The sequence below is a fragment of the Triturus cristatus genome, chromosome 3_1, assembly GCF_964204655.1.
Source record: "Triturus cristatus chromosome 3_1, aTriCri1.1, whole genome shotgun sequence".
NCBI lineage: Eukaryota > Metazoa > Chordata > Amphibia > Caudata > Salamandridae > Triturus > Triturus cristatus.
In genome coordinates, this window is record NC_140583.1 from 724,256,691 (window position 1) to 724,276,723 (window position 20,033).

The window sequence follows — 20,033 nt, forward strand, 5'->3', positions numbered from 1 at the left end:
CCCTAAACCTTTTCTGTTTTTTTTACTTTCTGTTTCCCCTTTGTAAGTTGTACTCTTTTCCAGTGCCTTTAGGGCCATTTGATCCTTGTATGTTGTTTGTTTTCCACCTGGATGCTGTTTCTCACACAGTTTCCTAGTCTATTTAATTCTGGGGATCAGCATCCACGATCAATCTCAGGTACTCAACCCAATTTTTTGACATGTTCCACTATGCAAAATATTACTGTGCATTGCATATTTCATGACTTTTTAATTCTTAGGTTCTCTCTCTCCAATACTCACTTCACCTCCTGGCTGAAAATCACGGAGTCTACTACTTTGCTAAGAAAGAAGAAAGAATACTGCATATTCCCGATGTTCCACAACACATCAAATGCTACAGTTTTTTCTCTTTCCCTTCCCTCAACTGCTTGATACCTTCAGATATCCTTAGGAATCCTACTCCAATTTGGGGAACTGCTGAAGAAACGCCTTTTGATATTACACTACATCATAACAAAAATGTACTCCCCTTTTTTCAGAACCAATATCCCTTCATTTGTTGACAATATTTTTGCCTTTGATTTTACACTCTGCACGGCTGCCTTTAGGCAACATTGGAGCTACATAATTACTGTATGCATACATACACACAAGAGCAACAAAAATCACTGAATAGTACTAAATAAATTATATTTTTATTAATTATTACTTATAACACATGCACACTCACTATTTATTGAATCTGCTGCGCAAAGCAAAATAAATATATTTACTGTAACATATACACAATCATACATAGCAGTGTCTGTTGGAAAAAGCTAAATATATCATCTCTTCTTAAATACAAAGTTAAACATTGTGGTATCAAAAGTACAAAGGAATATACATACATAAATAATTGTTATAGCTTATTGAAATTCACACTGGTTTACTTTATATAAACAAATATATATATTTCTTATTTTTTACAATATGTTTAACTTCACATATTCTGGTGTCTATAGTATAATGCAAAATAAATACTGCCATTTTCTTATAACATGTATACAATCAAATATTCTGTTGTCTGTTAGTCAAAACTAAACATATTTAATATTTGCTTGTTAGAAAGCATTCTGGGCTTTGTTATAACATCTGTAACACAGGAAAGTTAAATTCTTTTCATCGACTGGCACTTGATGTGTATCAATACAGGCCAAGTGGAACTTAAGTTTGCAAACATCACAAGCAATCTGAAACGAAAAAAAACAAATTGGAATGAAACATTCATTTCTTTCACTGATGCATGCTTACATTTTAATAGTGTCCACAGACGTTTAAAATGGTAATTCAAGAAATGAAGCACACACACTATCCCTCTCTCTGTGCTAGGAATTTCCCACAGATGAATAACTACATTGAAAAATAATGCTACTTATACTCAAAATCTTAATTGGCTTGAAAAATAATTTCAATGGCCACAAGATATGCTAGCAGTCTTTCAATGTCAACTGGTGATGTCACCACAAGAGGATATTGTGATGTAGCATCCCTCATTGGCAAAATTACTTTTTATGTCTGTTTTAAGTATTAATCATGGCATACGGACAACAGGCTGTTAATAAAATTAAGTCTATGTGTTAAGAGAATGAATGCTACAGGTGAGTACTACTCTCGGGTCCCGAAGCGATATCTTGCCCTCAGTCTAGAGTATGTAAGACTCGGGCGCAGACTAATGCTTCAAATCAGATGCAATGGATAATTGAAAAGGCTTCATTACATTAGACTCTGAAATAGACTTCAATCAACTCTTCACAAGTATTTATATCTAAACTAGAGCTAATCTTATCTGCAGAAAGCTTGGCGAATAACCTATACACATACTCAATAAAGCTATGTAAACCAAATGTGGTTTTCTAAACCAAATACATTGATTTACCTGTCATAATGAGAAAAGGCTTTCTGCAAAACTAATAGAAGCAAATAATACAAGATAAACTGGAGCAACTATCTGTGAGCCTGTTAGATAGGTACATCTAATTATGTCTTCAAAAGGTTTACAGATAGTTATGTGAAAATGTTAATTATTCCTGTACCAAAGTTAAAATATTGATTTTGAAGAGCTCTGTTCTGCCTCAGATACATCAAACTGGAGGAGACTGGCTAAAGGTTATACCCCTTTTTCAAGTCTACTCAAGCTGTCTGTAAATAGATTGACCTGAGGAACAAATAGAGGTGTGATACTGGGTACTACTGACTGAAGAAGAGACAATAACCACACTGCATCAGGAAGCAACTATACTGGTATGTGTCATAGATTGATACCCCTACGGTTCTTCTCTAGTCCTCCACAGTTCATTAGTGTGCCATTTATTTTTTTACATTTATATCATGATTCAGTCTTGATAATATTTTTATCTATTTTGATTAGTATGTCACTTGAAAAATCCATGGAGTGAATCCAAGTGCAGCCTTGAAGCACCACACTTATCCTGACTACCCTACCAAAACAATTGGTGGTGTCCATGGCCAAGCAGATGACTAATTTTGCTGCTTTTTAGTCATCATTTATAAATCACAGTAGGTTTTTTCAAAGATCACATGGTACTGCTGTCAGAATTTGATCCAACATGCCCCACAAAGCATGTGAATATCTTCCTAGGAGTCAACTGGATTTAACGGACCTGTGGGCCAGGCTGGGCTGAGAAGAACATATGCCTGGCAATCGCCTCCATACATTTAGACTCCTTCGACTCTGTAGTGGGAAACAGGTTTCGATTAAATCCACCAGTGGAGGCCTGAACAACCAGGCTCTCCAGTGTCTGATGCTGTAGGAGAAGAGTGGGTTTCCTGGAGCAGTCCTGTGTCTCCAAGCTATCTGCCTAGTGGCTGATGGGCAAGATCCTGGTTTCACCCAGGTAAGCAGTAGTGTTTCAGTTAGGGCCTCTTCAAATGGCAGACAGTTTCTTGCGAGGTCTGGCCTGGTTCCAGGAACTCAGTTAGGACATCTGTTGTGACCTTAGTGGACGGTAGTTGGAGGTTGAGGACTTCTGCTGCTTTACGGACAACAATGGCAAAGGAGTTAGATTTCTATGTGGATAGGCCAGGTGTGGGAGAGTAGAGGTTAATATATGGAGAAGTGTGAAGACTACTGGCCTCTTGTAGGCCTAAGAACAGGTTTGTTGTCATAGACATGAGAATCATTATTATTGTTTCTTGTAGTCCAGAGTTTTTAGAAAGTGTTTCTGAATCTTAGTAAGTTAGTTAACAATATTGGTTCAACTTCTGTGGATCCTGTGGAAGAATCTATTCTGAGTCCAAACATACTATAAGCTCACCCTTCGGCATCAGTGGTGTTGCTTGTGGCATCAACGCTCGGGCCCACTGTTAGCTGTGGCTGTGGTGCCGTATGGGGTATAGAAATAGGAAATAAAGCTGGGATTGTTCCTAGACAGAAACTTCTAAATACCTTTGGGGTCAAGTGACTCCTCGTGATTGCAAGGAGAAGAAGTCATTCCTCCATTTCTTATGGCTTTTTCTTAAACTTGCCTGATGACTTTCATCTGGAAAAGCGCTTATGGAATTGGCTTCGGGAAAGACAATGCATTCACATCCTCCTCTTTGAGGGGGATTTCGGTGTCGCTCCATGACATACAGCTTGGATTCACGGTCCTGCATGCCCTTCAGATGAATACAAACGTATTTGTCACACAACACTAAGAGCCTAATTACGATGTTGGTCCGAAAGGATCCGAACGGCATTTGAAATCTCCAAAAGCGTTTCAGAACCTATGTTTTTGACCGACTCGGAAACATCTCCGACTGACTGATTATGATGGAAAGGTAACAGTTAGGTTAGTCCAACTCGGTTCTGAATGGCATTCGGAGACTCCGAGTCAGTCGAAGCCGAATCGTACAGCTCCATGGACTGCGTTTCAGACTGACGTATTACCATGTCGGATTCGGACAGCCTTTCAGAATCGGGTTGTATGACACAAAACGGCTGTTGGAATCTGACTTTGGGGGCCCGTAGAAGGCCCCCCCTTCACCCTGAGGCCTCTGGTTGAGGCCCGTGGGGGTACTCAAGGGACCCTCCTTTACAACCATGCACAGTGTGGCAGGCAGAATGGGTTGCTTGCGACAGGGTGCAAGCTTTTCCACAGACACCCCTTTTCTCAATGGGAGTCAGTGTTGTTGGTCGGAACATAGGCTCCCACTGAAGTCAGTAGGAGACTTTCCGTAGAAAAGTAGAATCTGCTTCTATGGTTACCCCCACGTTATGCCTGTATTATTGACTAGTCTGACTGGAATCCGGCTACTCAGGACCCCAGGCTATCAACTTTTTCCCTAAATGGTTATGTTCAGTTATTAGGTACATCCCAGATTAGATACTGGGGTACCCTTATAAGTCCCTAGTACATGGTACTAAGGTACCCCAGAGGACCCCCATGAGCTCAAGCCAACCATGGGAGACCATTCAAAACGGAACTATTGGCCTGCCATCGCAGCCTGTGTAAGTTGGTGTTAGCACCACTTACTTTAGCTATAGGTTTCAATTCCAATACATAGGGTCACAGCCTTCAGAGTCCAATCTCCCAGGTTGTCAGGGATGCAGACATATACCATATAGAGAGGCACTGTGTAATTACGCAATGACCATCTCGAAACTGGCTGCAACTAATACGATCATGTTTTGTATCAAACATGTTTGAATCATACCACCACACCTGGAGGTATCATTACGAAGCACTGGAAGAGCCCTCCAGGTGCCAACCTTCTAGACCCAGGCAGCACAATGGTTGCTGCCAACCAGAGACACATTTCTGCTCTCTTGCTGCTGAGCCAAGCCCTTCTAGTCTGCCGCATTGTCTTTGCCTGTGCACCATACAGGAACCTTCCAAGGCCTGTGGGAATCAAAGACATCTGAGGGAATCTACCTTGAAGTGAAGGAGTCACATCCATGCAATCACAGGCCCCGCAACTAAGTTGACCGGTCTGCTGAACCTGAGCTCCTCCGGACTCTGAAAGGGTCTGCAACACAGGTGGTGGTTTTCCAAAGTTCCCGAGGCCTGTACTGCCCTCTTACCTGCTTGACACCGACCCCTCAGCACTCGACATCCTTTATGAGACAGCTCATGCACAGCTCCTGGTCTTCCTCAGTATCGCCTGGTCCTCACAGCTGCAGAGCCAAGGTCATCGGAAATTTTCCTGTAACATCCGACATGGGAGGGCATTCGTCTTCCAAGTCTCCTGGTCACTCCTGAGTGACATAGACTCTGTCCCCTCTGCTTGCAGGTACCTCTCAACTAGAATCCAATTTTGGATTCCACCGGACACTTTCTCTTCCTTCAGCAGTGGCACTTTCCTGAAGTCCTCCATTGGGTTTCGACTGCTGTTTCTGACACCACTTCACACGTATGCACCCGGCTTCCCTGGTGTAGGTAACGTGGGTACTAGGGTATCCACCGGTGCAGTGGCTCTTCAAACTTCAGTCTTCCACAGGGTTTCTTCAGGGTTCACTGGGTTGGGTCCTTAATCTTTAAAAACCCAATTGTGACTTACACGTAGACTTGTACGGTGAACACAGTCATGTTTCCATACTGTACACGACCTCCATGGGGCTCCTAATCTCTCACCTTGGGTGGTCCCATGAGTCCCCAGCCCTTGTATGTCCTCTTGACATGGTCCTGACTTGAGTCGTGATTCTTATACCACTTTCTTAGTATATGGTTTGGTCCCCCCTGGGGCCCGCTATGTATTCTGTGCCATTTACTGTGTTTCTTTGCAAAGTATTATCCATCATAATAGATGGTGCTAGGTGTACCTTATGTTATACAGTTTTCACAATTTTCCTAAAATTACATCGTTTTGTTGTTCAGTAAGGCTTATTTTTTTCTTGCAACACCTATATGGTAAAGACTCATACCAGTCCCAAGGTATTTCAAAGGGAGTAATGGCTGCGTTGGCCTGTATTAAGTGAGGGATTTTTCTCCAACAAGAACAATACTTGATGGCATGTGGCATGGACTCATCCTGGTTGATTCTCCTCCTAAAGTATGCCTCACACACCAAAACTTTCATCAAAGTTAAATTTGGAAAGAGATGTTGCCAACAGTGCCTTTTCGATAAATGTACTATTATGCCACTACAGATACATTTCAATTTAGAAAACAAAACATCTCCAGTGATTCAACATAATCATTCACTGGTCATTTTCTGAATTTGAAGTGAGACCATAGGAACCTCACAGCGCCCTTGAGTACTAATTGAATATAGTGCTTGATTAAAGTGGTTGATCTCCCAGCATTTACTTTGGACTTACCTCTATGACACAATCCATGAATATTGATGAAAACTAAAAATTTGACCAGCGACAACATAAAACCACTTTTGCAAATCTTTATTCTTTGCTAAGAAACCTCTTGTATAGCTCATTCATTTGCTATGGCACATAAACCATGTACTGACCCAGCAAAGTATGACTATTTGGCCAAGGTCTCACGACTATTTGACCAACAAAAACCTAATTATAGACGCTAATCTCTTATTTTTAGCACCACAGATGATCAATTATTACCTTCAGAAATGAAGTGAAATTGTCTCACAAGCAAATGACTGGACCAAAGAAGGGCAAGCTTCCACCTCTTGGAATTTTAGTGGCAATGTATAATCATTCATTAGTCAAAAGAGTGTGTTACTCCTTAAATTAAACTACAAAATGTAATTAGTAGGGACATTGGATTTGCCATGTAGAGCTTCTGAAGAGTTAGAGAAATATATTTTTAGAGGAATTACAGCACATTCTTCAAGTATAGCCAAACGGAAAAGTCTCAATTCCCGAAATGCTTGATGAAATGAAGAAAACTGCTATTTTAGAATTTGTATGTAAAGGATAATTTATGCAGTAAGATCATTTTAAGCAATCTGGGGTGAGTCTTATTGCAATAATATCAAGTGATCTGATTTGTGATGAACTGGTTAATTGAATGCATTGATATAATGTCCACTATCAATTGTATTAGTTTAAGGACATTCGTTTGAGGATATTGCATGTATTTATGAAGTCAAAGAGCTTAATATATCCATCAGTCATATTTTTAATGTTTTATAATGTTGTGTACCCTTTCTATATTAATAAAGTAAAACTAAACAAGTTGTTAAAACCGAAAGAGAACTTATGTTAGAAATTCTATTAAGGATTAATAGGTTGAACTACAAAATCTATTACCCATTTTTCAACAGCATCTTTTTTTTCCTTTTTCGAACTCTTATCCGCACAAACATGACACAGAGCACTTAAGTCTTCTGTAAAAAGAAAAATATTGAAACAATGAAATATTTAAATTCTGGACATTGCAAAAATCACTCACTTTGAGCACTTAAACAGTGCACTTTCGTAACAAACATACAGTATACATGATGTACGTACAATAGATATCCCAACATTTAAATGTTTTATCTATAAGTTATGTAACATAATGTTCTGTAGTAAATGCAACATAATTGTATTTTTTTTAAACGTTATTTAGCATTTATAAGAACGTCTGTTAAACAGAACTATTAATGATTTTCAGGAATGTCCTGTCGGGCTACATGAACAACCTTTTTTTTTTTATAATAAACAACCTGCTGCTTTATCTACTTTCCAGTGGCTAACAGATTGCACACCCTGGACAAACCCCATTCTGTAAGGTTTCTACGTTCTACTGCACACTTTATTATACAAATCCAGTGGGAAGGCTTGTTCAAGAGTGAAATCTCAGATAGGTTCCTATTCACAGAACTACTTTCAAAGAGTGATTTCACAACAATTATAGGTTCATTTTAGTTTTCAGCCCCGTTTAATCCACTTTCTTTTAACCAGTGCTGCTTGCAAACTTATACCTCCAGAACCTCACTTGCACCACCAGCGCTACATAAGGCATTCCCAGAGGCTGGCATATTTGTAATCACCCTTTCAAATGGAAAAAGCAGTCTGTGATAGTAACCCCAAGCAATACAGTTATCTAGGTCAGCTAATTTACTGCTTGAATTAATTAAGCATTCGGAGATATGCTAATATTGCATGGTAGGTTTAGTAATATACAGAAGGAGTTGCCGCTCATTACATATTGCCAAATGAAGTTGATTAATATTCTCTGCCGCAAGATTAACTCCACCACTAGAGCACTCTCTAGAAGTTCTAGTTATGCAATATTATCCATGGGGGAGGGAACTTCAGATAGCTATTGCCAAGGGTGTAGTCAGAGTTCATACGGCAAAGCTACCTGGGTGTGCTCTACTTATTATAACATGTTGCTGTTCTAAATCACATCCTTAAAATTAAGGGTGAAATTGATAACATTTCTAAATAGATGGTTTATTGTTCATGGCACTTCCCTGGATGAAGGTTAGATGAATTTTGAAGCATATGTGTGTTTTCTGGGGTTGACAGGGCTTTGACATTTTGCACTACTGAAATGCATTCTAATAAATGTCTAGTTTTCACAAAAATGAGCATACATTACTTCCACTATCAATAATTTAATCATGCTGTCAAATACATTTTGAGATGTGGATTCACATGCTCTGCAAACTCCACCCAATTATGTTATCCTCTAACAAAGCATGACTGTTTATTATAAGAAGTTGATTTGAGTAAAAAGGTACCCTTTGACTTCTCCTTTAGCTGGAAATGTGCATCGGCACCACTGATATGTTAGATTGTTTTTGGCATGGTTGGTGAGTGTAAGGACAGAGTGGTGGTTTTGTAGAATTCGGTGACCATGAGAATAGTGTATAAAAGTAGTAAATGTGAGTATTACAGAGATGTGGTACTAGACACTGACACTGAGGAGGAGGGTGGGTGCATGTGCATCTACAGCAATACAAACTATGAACAGATGCGTCAGAGCCAGTAACATTTTATATTTATAGCATGTGATATTATAGATATATATGCTCTTTATAGACAAAGCAGTACTGACCAAACCACTGGCTAGTTACTGTATGATATAATGTCTCAATGTTCTCAATACTCTTTGACCAACTTTAGCCTGTAGATCAGCGAGAGTACCCTCACAGTAATGCTTAGTAGTGAGAACCTAGAGGTCCCTTATATGCCTTAGTGAGGTTATAGCTGTGGGGAAGCTACTCTCCATGCGAGAAACTTCAAAGCACAGGAATGTAGTGGCTCGAATGGGAGGTGAAAAAATAGAACTCTGGGTGGGATAACCCTTTTAAGGCTTTCCATTAAGGCTTGCAGGACTGGATTTCTAGAAGATGAGGAATGTTCCCTACTTTGCATGTATATGGCAATATCCCCAATTTGTGGGCTTCTGGAAGCAATATCGATCCAACTACTCTATTCAAAGACCTGGGCTACAGTTCGGATGGGTGATGGCTCATATGTATTGAAGAAATTTCCAACTTCCATGGGCCTAAACCAAGGGTGTGTTTTGGCCCCATTGCTTTTTAATCTGTTTCTAGCTGACCTAACACAAGCAATGGATGAAGTGAATGCCCACACACCAAAATTAGCTAGTACTCAGATATCAAATCTGTTATATGCAGATTATGTTTTCCTATTTAGCCAAACAAAGGTTGGGCTACAGCACCTGATAAATAGGATATCAAGGTACTGCCAAGTGAATGATATGGTTATAAACCACACCAAGACAAAAATTATGGAGGTTAACAAAAACCTATGGTCAAAGTATAAGCATAAATGGTTCCTTCAAAACTTGCCATTAGGAAGTTCATACCAATATCTGGGAGTAATATTCGACGATAAAGGATCATTTTATCCACATTGTTGATATGCAAAGGAGAGCTAACACCCTACTGACAGCATTTTGAACCTTGCAGAAGTCACTAGGAGGGCTGACTTACCAACCGCTATTAAAAGTAATATCAGCAAAACAAGTGTCAACGTTAACGTATAGAAGCGAAGCACTGTGTGGAAAAGACTCTATAATCATCAATAATGCTGTGACAAAAATCTGCAAATCACTTTTTCGTCTTCCACATAATGAATTGTGTGCACAGATTAGATTGGAATTCATGCTAATTAAACAGCTAATTGCACGAAAAGGCTAATTCATAAAAGTATGGAAAAGAATTAAAATGGATAATTTAAATCAAATGTCCAATCGGTTATGACAGGAAATAAAAACAAATCAGAATTTTCAATTCTGGAAATATTTACAAGCTGCTTTAGATGAATGTTCAACATACAGGATCTGGGATATGCCAATAACTACAGATTCATTAAAAAAAATCGAATAATGAAATAGCAAAACATCGATCACTATATATTGAGGATGTATGATGTTACCACGCAATCATTTTGATCGCGGTACATTACATCGCTGTGTTTACAATGCAAGTCGTTACAACGACTTGCGCTGTATGGTGCTGGACTTAGAAATAGTATGATTTACTATTCCAACTCCAGCCTACGTACAGTAGGGAAGGTGTTGGAATAGTAAATCACACTATTCCTTGCCTTGTAAAAGCAGCTATGTGAATGTATTGCACTGTTTTGACCATGTTGTTAAGGTTATTTCCCGTATATTGATAAAGATTCTCTTGCAAAAAGAATGCATGCATGGTCATTAATGAATGGTTATACAAAAGCAAGAGTCCAAACATATTTAGAAACTCCTTGGTCTTTGAAGCAAAAAAATATTTTTATAAAAGCTTGTTTTGGCGTCTTCACATGCTTATGTCCCGTAATACCTTGGCTTCAATCAATGGAATTGATGCCCTGTCGCTTATGCAAAACGGGAGAAGAGAACATTATTCATTTTCTGTGTATTTATCCCAAACTTAAAGATGAAAGAAAATCTATACTTCAGTTGCATTTTAATTCCCAATGAATATGGACCTGTAGACAGGCACTGATAGGATGTCTACATTCAGATGACATAGCACTGAACTCAGCTTTTGTAAAGTTTTATTAACAGTAAGAAGGGAATCAGACAAGCAAGATTAATTTCCGATTATTTTGAGATGTAATATAGGAAGTATAAAACATATAAATTTGTATTATGAAGTCTGAACTATTAAGTGTTGCTATATTTAACTACAAGGAAGATTTTGATTAATCTATTAAATGTCTGTTTTTATCAATTTTTAAACCAGACTTTTATCAATAATATATTCATTAAAATAGGAATTATTGTCACGATATATTGTAAGATTATAATTAATCAAACAATAAAAATTGAAATGAATACAGGGGCCGGTTACAGTAAGATAGTGTAGTTAAATGTGTCTCCATATTGTAATGAGTGTTGTGTTAGATACTAGCTTTAAATCTCATAGGTATATGTCAACTATATAGAAGCCAATCAAAATTCAACATTTTTGTATTGTACAGCTGTCTTATTCACAATAATAATGATTGCCTAGTATATAACATGTTATTCAACACATAAACCATTTCTAAGTGCTTTAATCAAAAGATATTTCAATTGCCCTTTTAAATCACATTTAATAAAAGCAGTCACAGATAAAGAAACACATTTTTCTACTCTGACAAGTAAAGTATGGATATATTCTGTAATCCAACTCTTCATGATCAGAGCAGATAAGCATCAATAAATACCAGTCAATGAGTGCATGCTGCACCTGTTTTATGAGATGGTTGCGCCGAGAGTTCACTTGACTGTGTATACAAAATAGAAATGTACACCAAATGCACTATGCCAAATTGCTGAAGTGCAAAATACAAATCTTAGCCTATTTCATATTTCTCCCCCTTAAGTTATCAGTTTGTATTTACATAAATTCATCCTGTATTTAAAAATTTAATAAGGTCTCAAATACCTGATTCATTAATTAAAGTCTCTATATGATACATCATTGAGAAAACTTGAACACCTATGATTCAGTGTAATTTTAAGATGTATAACAAGTCATAACAATATGAAATGCAAACACTTGATGGGAAGCAGAAGGATACACCAAAATGGACAAACGCAAGATGTGAGTCAACTACTCCCTTCGGCAGAGCAAAAGACTACAATAGGCTTTATTAACATATTGCATTAACTCCGCTGGGAGATGACAGCCCCAGAGATAATGATTCTGGTCACCATCAACCCTAATGATTTTACAAGAATTGTACGTTGTTGCTGCCACGATGTGGAATAACTCACAGATCTATGAAAAGTAAATCCATATCAGAATGTTTTATTTCCCTTTGAAGGGAAAATCTGGCTTAAAAAATGAAAGTTTAACATATTCTTTGAGGAAGTAATTGTGTGAAGAGATTTTTATATCTTTAACATGGAGGCACAGTCGAGGGTAGAGGGAGAACAGATATTTTTTTCCCTTCATCTGGAGGGTGGTGGTGGTAGAGCTTGTTCTGTTCTGCCTATAATAAAGAATCTGTTTAAGTGGAAGCTGGGTGGAGTAGTTTCCAACAGCCCTTGTAGCTCCAAGAAAGTACTGTGGTCTAGTGTCTCACAGCCTGAAATGATGTAGTATAAATGTTATGACCCAAGAATGCCCACCCCAGAGGCAACAGGAAAAATAGAAGGGTAATAATAATAACTATGGGCCTGATCACAAGTCTGATCAGCACCGTGGCGAAAGATGGACTGTCCAACTAGAAGTCGGCGTCCCGCTGCCCGCATTACAATGTGACCGCCTACATGGCGGTCACAGTGTATATATTGTATTGCGGCGTGTGCTGCAACACACACTGCAACACATTTAAAACATCCGTGCAGGGCCTATAGAGAGTGCCAGGAGAGAAGGGGGCCATGCTAGGGCCCCCTATAGTAACTTTCCACCTGCCTTTTCATGGCGGGTGAACAGCCATGAAAGGGACATCATAATCCCTGAAGCGGGGCCTGAGCAGGAGTCCGACCACCACCCTGACGGGATCCTTGATTCTGTCGGACAGGCAGTCTTTCCCCCGACAGACGAGCTCCGACCGTCTGCATCCTAATGTGGTGAACGGATCAATGGGCTGGATGGCGGTTAGACAGCCAATGACATCCTGATGGTGGCGGTCCCACCGCCATCATAACCAGGCCCTATATGTCAAACTAAATCACAGAGTGGAATTGCACATGCCTTAGAGGAAGGATACAGAAGGCACGAGTGAGTAGACAGGATGGACCACAATTCCAAAACACACTGGCACTTGGAATTGTGGGTGCAACGGAAGTTATAGAGAACTGGGCAATGGAAACTAAGGCCATCAACTCAAATGGTATATGTAACCTCTTGCATTTAAAGAAATATATTTCTGGATCAATCCATACAGTGACAGTATTTGAGTATGCACATAGTATTCAGTAAGTGCCCAGCAACTTTCCATTGTTGATGTATAACTCCGCTCCTAGTTTGACACCAGACATTGCAGCCCTTCTCAAAGCTTCAAAATCTGTCCAACTGTAGTGTATAAATTAGTAACTGTAGATAAACATATAGTAACACTAACAAACCAGAACCAAAAAGCAAAAAATAATATCAGCAAAACTATCATATCATTTCTGAAGAAGGCAAGAAAGTTAAAGATTTACAATAGTATGTTTTGAGACAAAGTGTGCAATTTTCATGAAATGAACATGGTTTCACTTTTGAAACACAACTACACAAAACTACAACTATCTCAAATACAGAGAACACAGATGGCAATGGTAATCTTTGTAGCACGGTATTGTTAATTACAGAAAGAACAAGCATTTGCAATGCAATAGGTCTCGCATTAGGAAAGTTTGAGCTTTTTGTATTGTAAATTGACAAATGTTTTATTTATGTGTTGGTATTGAAAATATTGAAATTACTAGCTTTCTCATGTACAATGTCAATAGTTTTAACTTTTGCAAATGTGACACCTATAGCATTTGTAATGCAATATGTGTTGTATTTACGTGACATAGATGTATTGATATTACAAATAACAATGGCTTTTAATTTTTGCAAATGATTAATACTTAAATAAAAGTTAATGTAAATTATAATGGCAATCGTGTAAACTTTTGTTAATAACTCTGGTGAAGATTATGTTTAGTGTATTTAATTGCGCCTAAAATCCAAGAACAGAAGTTAACTATTATCTTTTTTTTTGTGCCATTTATAATAAAGCCTAAATATTGAGAGAACATATTAGAGCTAGTTGTTGTTGAATGGTTGTACAGATTGATACTGTGGTGGCGGTGAGTGATGTTGTGGTGGTGTCAAGTGATGCTGTGGCGTTAATTGATGCTGTGGTAGCGCATAGTGATGTAGTGGTGCCCTTGAGTGATGCTGTGGTGGTGCTAAGTGATACTGTGGTGATGCGATAGATAGATAGAGTGCAATAGTCCGATAGATAGAGAGTGAGGGCGATAGATAGATAGAGTGCAATTATGTAGAATATAATTATGTGGCACTGAGTGGTTTTGTGTGGAGTGTATGTTGATTTTAGTGGCGTGTAATTATGTGGCATTGAGTGTTATTTTGAGTGTATCTTGCATTGTTTGCATTGTAATTAATTGGCACTGAGTGTTATTTGGAGTGCATGTGGCATTGAGTGTAGTGTAATTATGTGGTGTGTAATTATGTGGCGCTGAGTGGTATTTGAAGTGTATGTGGCATTGAGCGCTGTGTAATTATGTGGTGTGTAACTATGTGGCACTGATTGGTTTTTGGAGTGTCTGTTGTATTGAGTGCATTGTAGTTATGTGGCATGTAATTATGTGGCTCTGAGTGGCATTCGGAGTGTATGTTGCCTTGCCTTGTATTTATATGGTTCCTTAAAACCTTAGAGGCAATTCTTTTATTTTAAGGATGGTAGTTAAATGGTGTTTACTGCAGGATGGGCGTTAAATGGTGGCTACGGAGAAGCTGTGTGCTGAAAGGCAAAGAGAACACAGGCATGAAAGTGAAAGCGAGGATGAAAATGCAATGAGTGTGGCAGGATGTTAGTTAAATGGTGGTTATGGGGAAGCTGAGTGCTGAAAGACAAAGAGAACACGGGCCAAGGCTGGAAGAAAACACGAGACGCGAGAGGCATATGTGTGTGGCAAACACTGGTGGGGCTCAGAGCATTCTGTTGCTGCCTTGATGCCTGTGTGTGTGAGCAGTGGGGCTGTGTGTGTGAAGTGCCTAAAGTTGCAAGAAAACATATGGTTATTTAAATCCTTAGATGCAGAATTAATGGAGCTAATGTTATCGACCTTAGAAGGATGAAAAAGGAATGAGCGCGGCATATGTTAACTTTGTAAGCGCAGAAAGCGTGCAGGGCAAACTTATTATTTTGGTTGTTTGAGACTCAGATCTGGGCAAAGCTGCAAGAAAACACGGAGGGGGAGGGCGGGCTGTGTGCTGAAAGGCAAAGAGAACACGGGCATGAAAGTGAAATAGATGGATGGCAATGCGTCCGTGAGACTAGCCCTGTGGTGGGGGAGGGACAGTTGTGAGAGGCGCCATGAGGAAACAATCTCTCGGCATGCTGTGGCGGGGGCGGGGGAGCGCATTCCAGGCGGGGGGGCGGACCCTTTGAAGTATGATGCCGAGGCTGTGGCTACACGTGCACGCGCCAGTGGGCTGAAGCGCTTCCTCAAACGGATTGCATGGCGGCACGATGCACGTGATTGTGCGCGTGCTCGCCATGCAATCCACTTTTGGGAGAACTTTGAATTGCCCCTCTTACTAGAGTCTCGCATTGCGATTGCGTAAACGCAATAGCTAGGCGAGACCTAAAAATGACCTTCAAAATATAGAGGTTATAAATTATGAACTAACTGATACAGGATTGATATGCAGCATTTCGATTAATGGAATCTGGGTAAATAATTATGTAGACAAGAAACACTTCACCCCATACCCACTCTTGTATGAGAGGGTATGACCACTGGTGAAAAAACAGATGGACAAGTGACTCTTCAGTACTTGAAAATATTTGGATTGACAGGTAACATTACTATTGCTATGTCACATAAATAATAAAATAAATGATTACCCATTTGTAAATATCCACATTCATACTTGGCCAGTAGTAACGTTGGGAAATAGAGTCACGGGTTTTAACAATACCACAGTGTGCACCTAGAGCACTGGCATGAAATTTTATAAAAATCTCATTTGCTTCTTCTGTGCTAGAAACAACCTTTGCCTTTCTTTTTCGACCATCTTTTTCAATGATTTGGCGATAAATTTCAGCTCCTGTATCAAGAACAAAAATATAAACAATTATGTCAACTTGTTTTGGATGAAATTTTGACTTAGGAAAGCGAACATTTAACACAAAAGGAAAAGTTATATTTAAATAGCAGTAATTCTATTGGCATCCTCCCCAACATTCACAAACATCGAAAATAATATAAAATATTTTGAAAAGCAGACGTAAGATACAGAATCATTGTGTCTAGATCTTTGTTGATATGGGGGGGGGGGGAAGTATTTAAAAATCACAATTGTTTTTCCTGCTTCCTAAATGCTGGGGAACCAGGTTTGAGTCTCGGCAAGGGACGCTCAATTGTACCATGATTCTGGGCAACTCACTTAATCTCCCCATGCCGCACAAAATGATTGTGTCCGTCTGTAATGAAATGAAATGAAATGAAATGAAAAAAAGTATTTGATTAAGCGCACTGCGGCCAAGCGGCTTCCTGGCGCTGGTAGCAAGAGCAACAGTCACAGAAACAGACCGAAGGAGTTAGCCGGAGTACGCCTGAGAGAACAGAAAAGTTTTCAAAGATTTACGAAAATGGGAGTAAATGGGAATGGATCGCATGGAAAGGGGAAGACTATTCCAGAAACGGGGGGCCAAAACAGAAAAGCGTGTGCCTCCAGTTCTGGTTTTGCGGAAACGGGGGACATTAAGAAGGGCCAAAGAAGAGGAGCGAAGAGTACGAGCCGGGGTGTGAAAAGAAATAAGGGAACATATGAATGCAGGGGCAGATCGGGCAAGAGCCAAGAAAACCAGACAACCCATTTTGAAAAGAGATCGCTGAAGGACAGGGAGCCAGTGAAGAGACCTGAGAACGGGAGTGATATGATGGGTTTTGGGAAGGTAAAAGATGAGACGGGCGGCCTGGTTCTGAATAGCTTGCAAGCGGCGAGATTCGTAGGCTGGAATGCCCACGTACAAGCTATTCCCGTAGTCAAGACGGGAGGTAATCAGAGCCGTGATGATGATTTTGAGTGCATCTGAAGAAAAGAAGCGGGAGATCTTTCGAATAAGCCGAAGGGATATAAAGCAAGAGGAAACAACAGAGCTGATTTGTGCATGCATGGAGAGATCATGACTGACCTGAATACCCAGAGTTCTGACTGAAGAGACGGGAGTGGGAAGAGGGCCAAAAGAGGAGGGCCAAAAAGCAGAGGACCAAGGACTGGAAGAGCCGCCCGTCAAGACCAACTCGGTCTTGTCCGGGTTAAGCTTGAGATGGTTGGAGCTCATCCAATCCGAGATAAAGACCAAAGTAGAGCGAAATTTAGAAAAAGACAGAGGTGAAGAGGAAAGATCAAAGACAAGCTGGAGGTCGTCGGCGTAATTGTACACGGAGACCCCCTGAGCAAGAAGAGAAGAGATAAGAGGGTAAATGTATAGATTAAATAGCAGAGGAGAAAGAGAGGAGCCTTGGGGAACACCACAGGAAACCAAGCGGGGGGGAGCAGAGAAACCAGACAAGTGAACAGCCTGAGAGCGGCCAGAGAGAAAGGAGGCAAGCCAAGAGAAAGCAAGGCCCTGAATGCCCGCCGCGCTGACACGGTCAAGAAGGATGGAATGGTCGACCGTGTCAAACGCAGCGGATAGATCAAGGAGAACCAGGGCTTGAGGAAGAGAGGAGTCAGCCTTAAGTTTCAGCTCATCGAGGACAGCCAAAACCACTGACTCAGTGGAGTGGCCTCGACGGAAACCTGCCTGATGAGAGGCCAGGACATGGTTCTCCTCAATGTAAGCAGAGAGGCAAGAGGTGACATAGCTCTCTAAGACCTTGCCAAGATAGGGAAGAAGGGAAATAGGCCTGAAATTAGAGGGAAGTGAAGGGTCAAGGCCAGGTTTTTTTAAGATGGGCAGAACAATAGCGGATTTGAAGAAAGAGGGGACTGAGCCCAAGGCAAGAGAAGCATTGAGGAAAGAAAGAGGGGGAGAGGGACAATTAGTAAATAGAGCCCTTAAAATCTGGGCCGGAGCGCAGTCGGCTGGAGAGCCTGACTTGATCTTAACGAGCAAAGTGAGAAATGTGTCCAAAGAAATAGGGGGAAAAGAATCAAAAGAAGAAGAAAGAACCGAAAAAGAGGAAGTAGGGGTAGGGGGAGAGAGCAGAGGGATGTTAGCTTTAATCTTAATGATCTTCTCGATGAAGAATTCATTAAGCGAAGAGCAGAGGTCTTGAGAAGGGATAAGAGTGGAGTTGGTACGATTCGAGAAAGCCAGATCTTTGACCAAGGAGAAAATCTCCTTGGATTTATTGGCAGAGAGAGCCACTTTCTCAGAAAAGTAATTTGTTTTGGCCAGGAGGACGGCCCGCTTGTATTCCAGGAGAAGATGTTTATATTGAGCCCGAAGAACGGGGCAGTAATTTCGTCTCCAATGACGCTCAGAGCGTCTCAGATCTAATTTCAACGCTTTGAGCTCGGTATTAAACCACTTATGAGCGTCATAGGGACGAACGGCCTTAGTTTTCCCAAGCGGGGCGACCTGGTCGCAAGAAGAGGACAGCCAGGTGTTAAGCGCTTCAGTTTGGGAATCCAAAGAGAGTTCAGAAAGATCAGGAGTAGAAGAAGCAAGAGAGAGAGAAAGAGAGTTGAGGTCGACCCGATTCCACTTTCGAACAACAAGGTTTTTGGGTAGGGAGGGCCTGTCGGGAGCACCAAGAATGATGGAAAAGGAAATAAGAGAGTGGTCAGACCAGATGCAGGGAGAAATGCTAGGGGGAGAGAGCGTGCAACTTAAAGACCAAATCTGGTCAAGTGTATGACCCTGGACATGGGTAGGGCCAGCGACATGGGGATGAGTAGCTGAAGACACTGAAGAGTAGCCGAGAAATCCATGGAGGACAAGTCCTCCTTAGCGTCACCCGGCCAGAAATTAAAGTCCCCCAACAGGAGAACCGAGGAATTATTAACCACAAGTGTTGCAAGGAGTTCCTGAAGGGTGGCAACGAACAGGGGCATGTGCTGGGGAGGGCGGTACATAAGGACAACCGTGAGAGGAGCAGGGAGATTAAGTGAACGAGCAACCAGAAAATCCACATTGGGTATAGGTGAGTGAGGGAGAAGCTGAAACTGTAAGCTGGAACGAACTATCATGGCCACACCGCCTCCCATCTTGCCGTCAGGGCGATCCGACCGGAGGGCGTAATAGGAGGAGGGGAGAATGGCCAGGACGTCAGGAAGAGAGTCGGACGAAAACCAAGTTTCAGTAAGAAAAAGAAAATCTGGGGACTCAGTGTGCAAAAGGTTAAATAATTCCAATTGATGTTTCACAGCTGACCGAGTGTTAATTAAGAGGGCAGAGGCAGAATTGGGAGAGATAGAAACCGCCGGTACAAAGGGATTTAGCAAAGAGAGGGGGTCTGGAACTAAAATACCAAGCGAGTCCAAGTGCAGCAGCAGTGAGGGTGCAAGAGGCTGAACAAGTTTACAGGAGTGCAGTTGAGCGGAGGTGTACACCTGCAGAGAGGCAGAGTCCATGGCCACTGGTCCCGGCCCGTCGCGGACGGGCGCAGACGGGCTTAACTTCGGCGCGCCTTCGTCGCGCCCGCTGTGCTCGTCCGCTGCGCGGCCGAGAAAAAAGGGGCATGTTATAGGCACCAATGACAGAGACAGGGCGTGGCAGGGGGTGGAGGGACCAAGAGACTGCACCGCCAACCCCAGAGCGACCAAGATGGCGAGCCCACCCACCCCGCCCCAGCGACCAGCCGGCAAAGGAGGAGAGCGAGGAGTGGAAGGCGCTCGGGAGTGCAGGCAGGTAGGAGCGTGCAGTACTTGTTTTTAAAATGCGCAGAGTCCACAGCGCTGGCAGAGGGACTGCCAAGGTTCCGTGTAAAAATAAAGCTGGAGGCAAGCGTTGCTCCCGGAGTCGCGTCGGGAGATCGGTGACGTCAATCAAGCTGGCCGAAAGGGTAGCCAGGCAACAG

At 41.2% G+C, this 20,033-nt stretch overlaps 1 protein-coding gene across 2 annotated transcripts in view; it reads right to left on the reverse strand.

Moving 5' to 3' along the window:
* Positions 1-661: 661 nt before the first annotated feature.
* Positions 662-20,033, reverse strand: part of LOC146860865 (uncharacterized) — a 118,047-nt gene continuing 98,675 nt past the window's right edge. For both annotated transcript variants that reach the window (XM_085644845.1, XM_085644846.1), the window contains 3 exons: positions 15,905-16,107; positions 7,190-7,266; positions 662-1,214 (listed from right to left, as the gene is read on the reverse strand). In XM_085644845.1, coding sequence (XP_085500971.1) covers positions 7,258-7,266; positions 15,905-16,107 — 212 coding nt within the window. In that variant the 3' untranslated portion in view covers positions 662-1,214; positions 7,190-7,257. The remainder of the gene's footprint in view (positions 1,215-7,189; positions 7,267-15,904; positions 16,108-20,033) is intronic.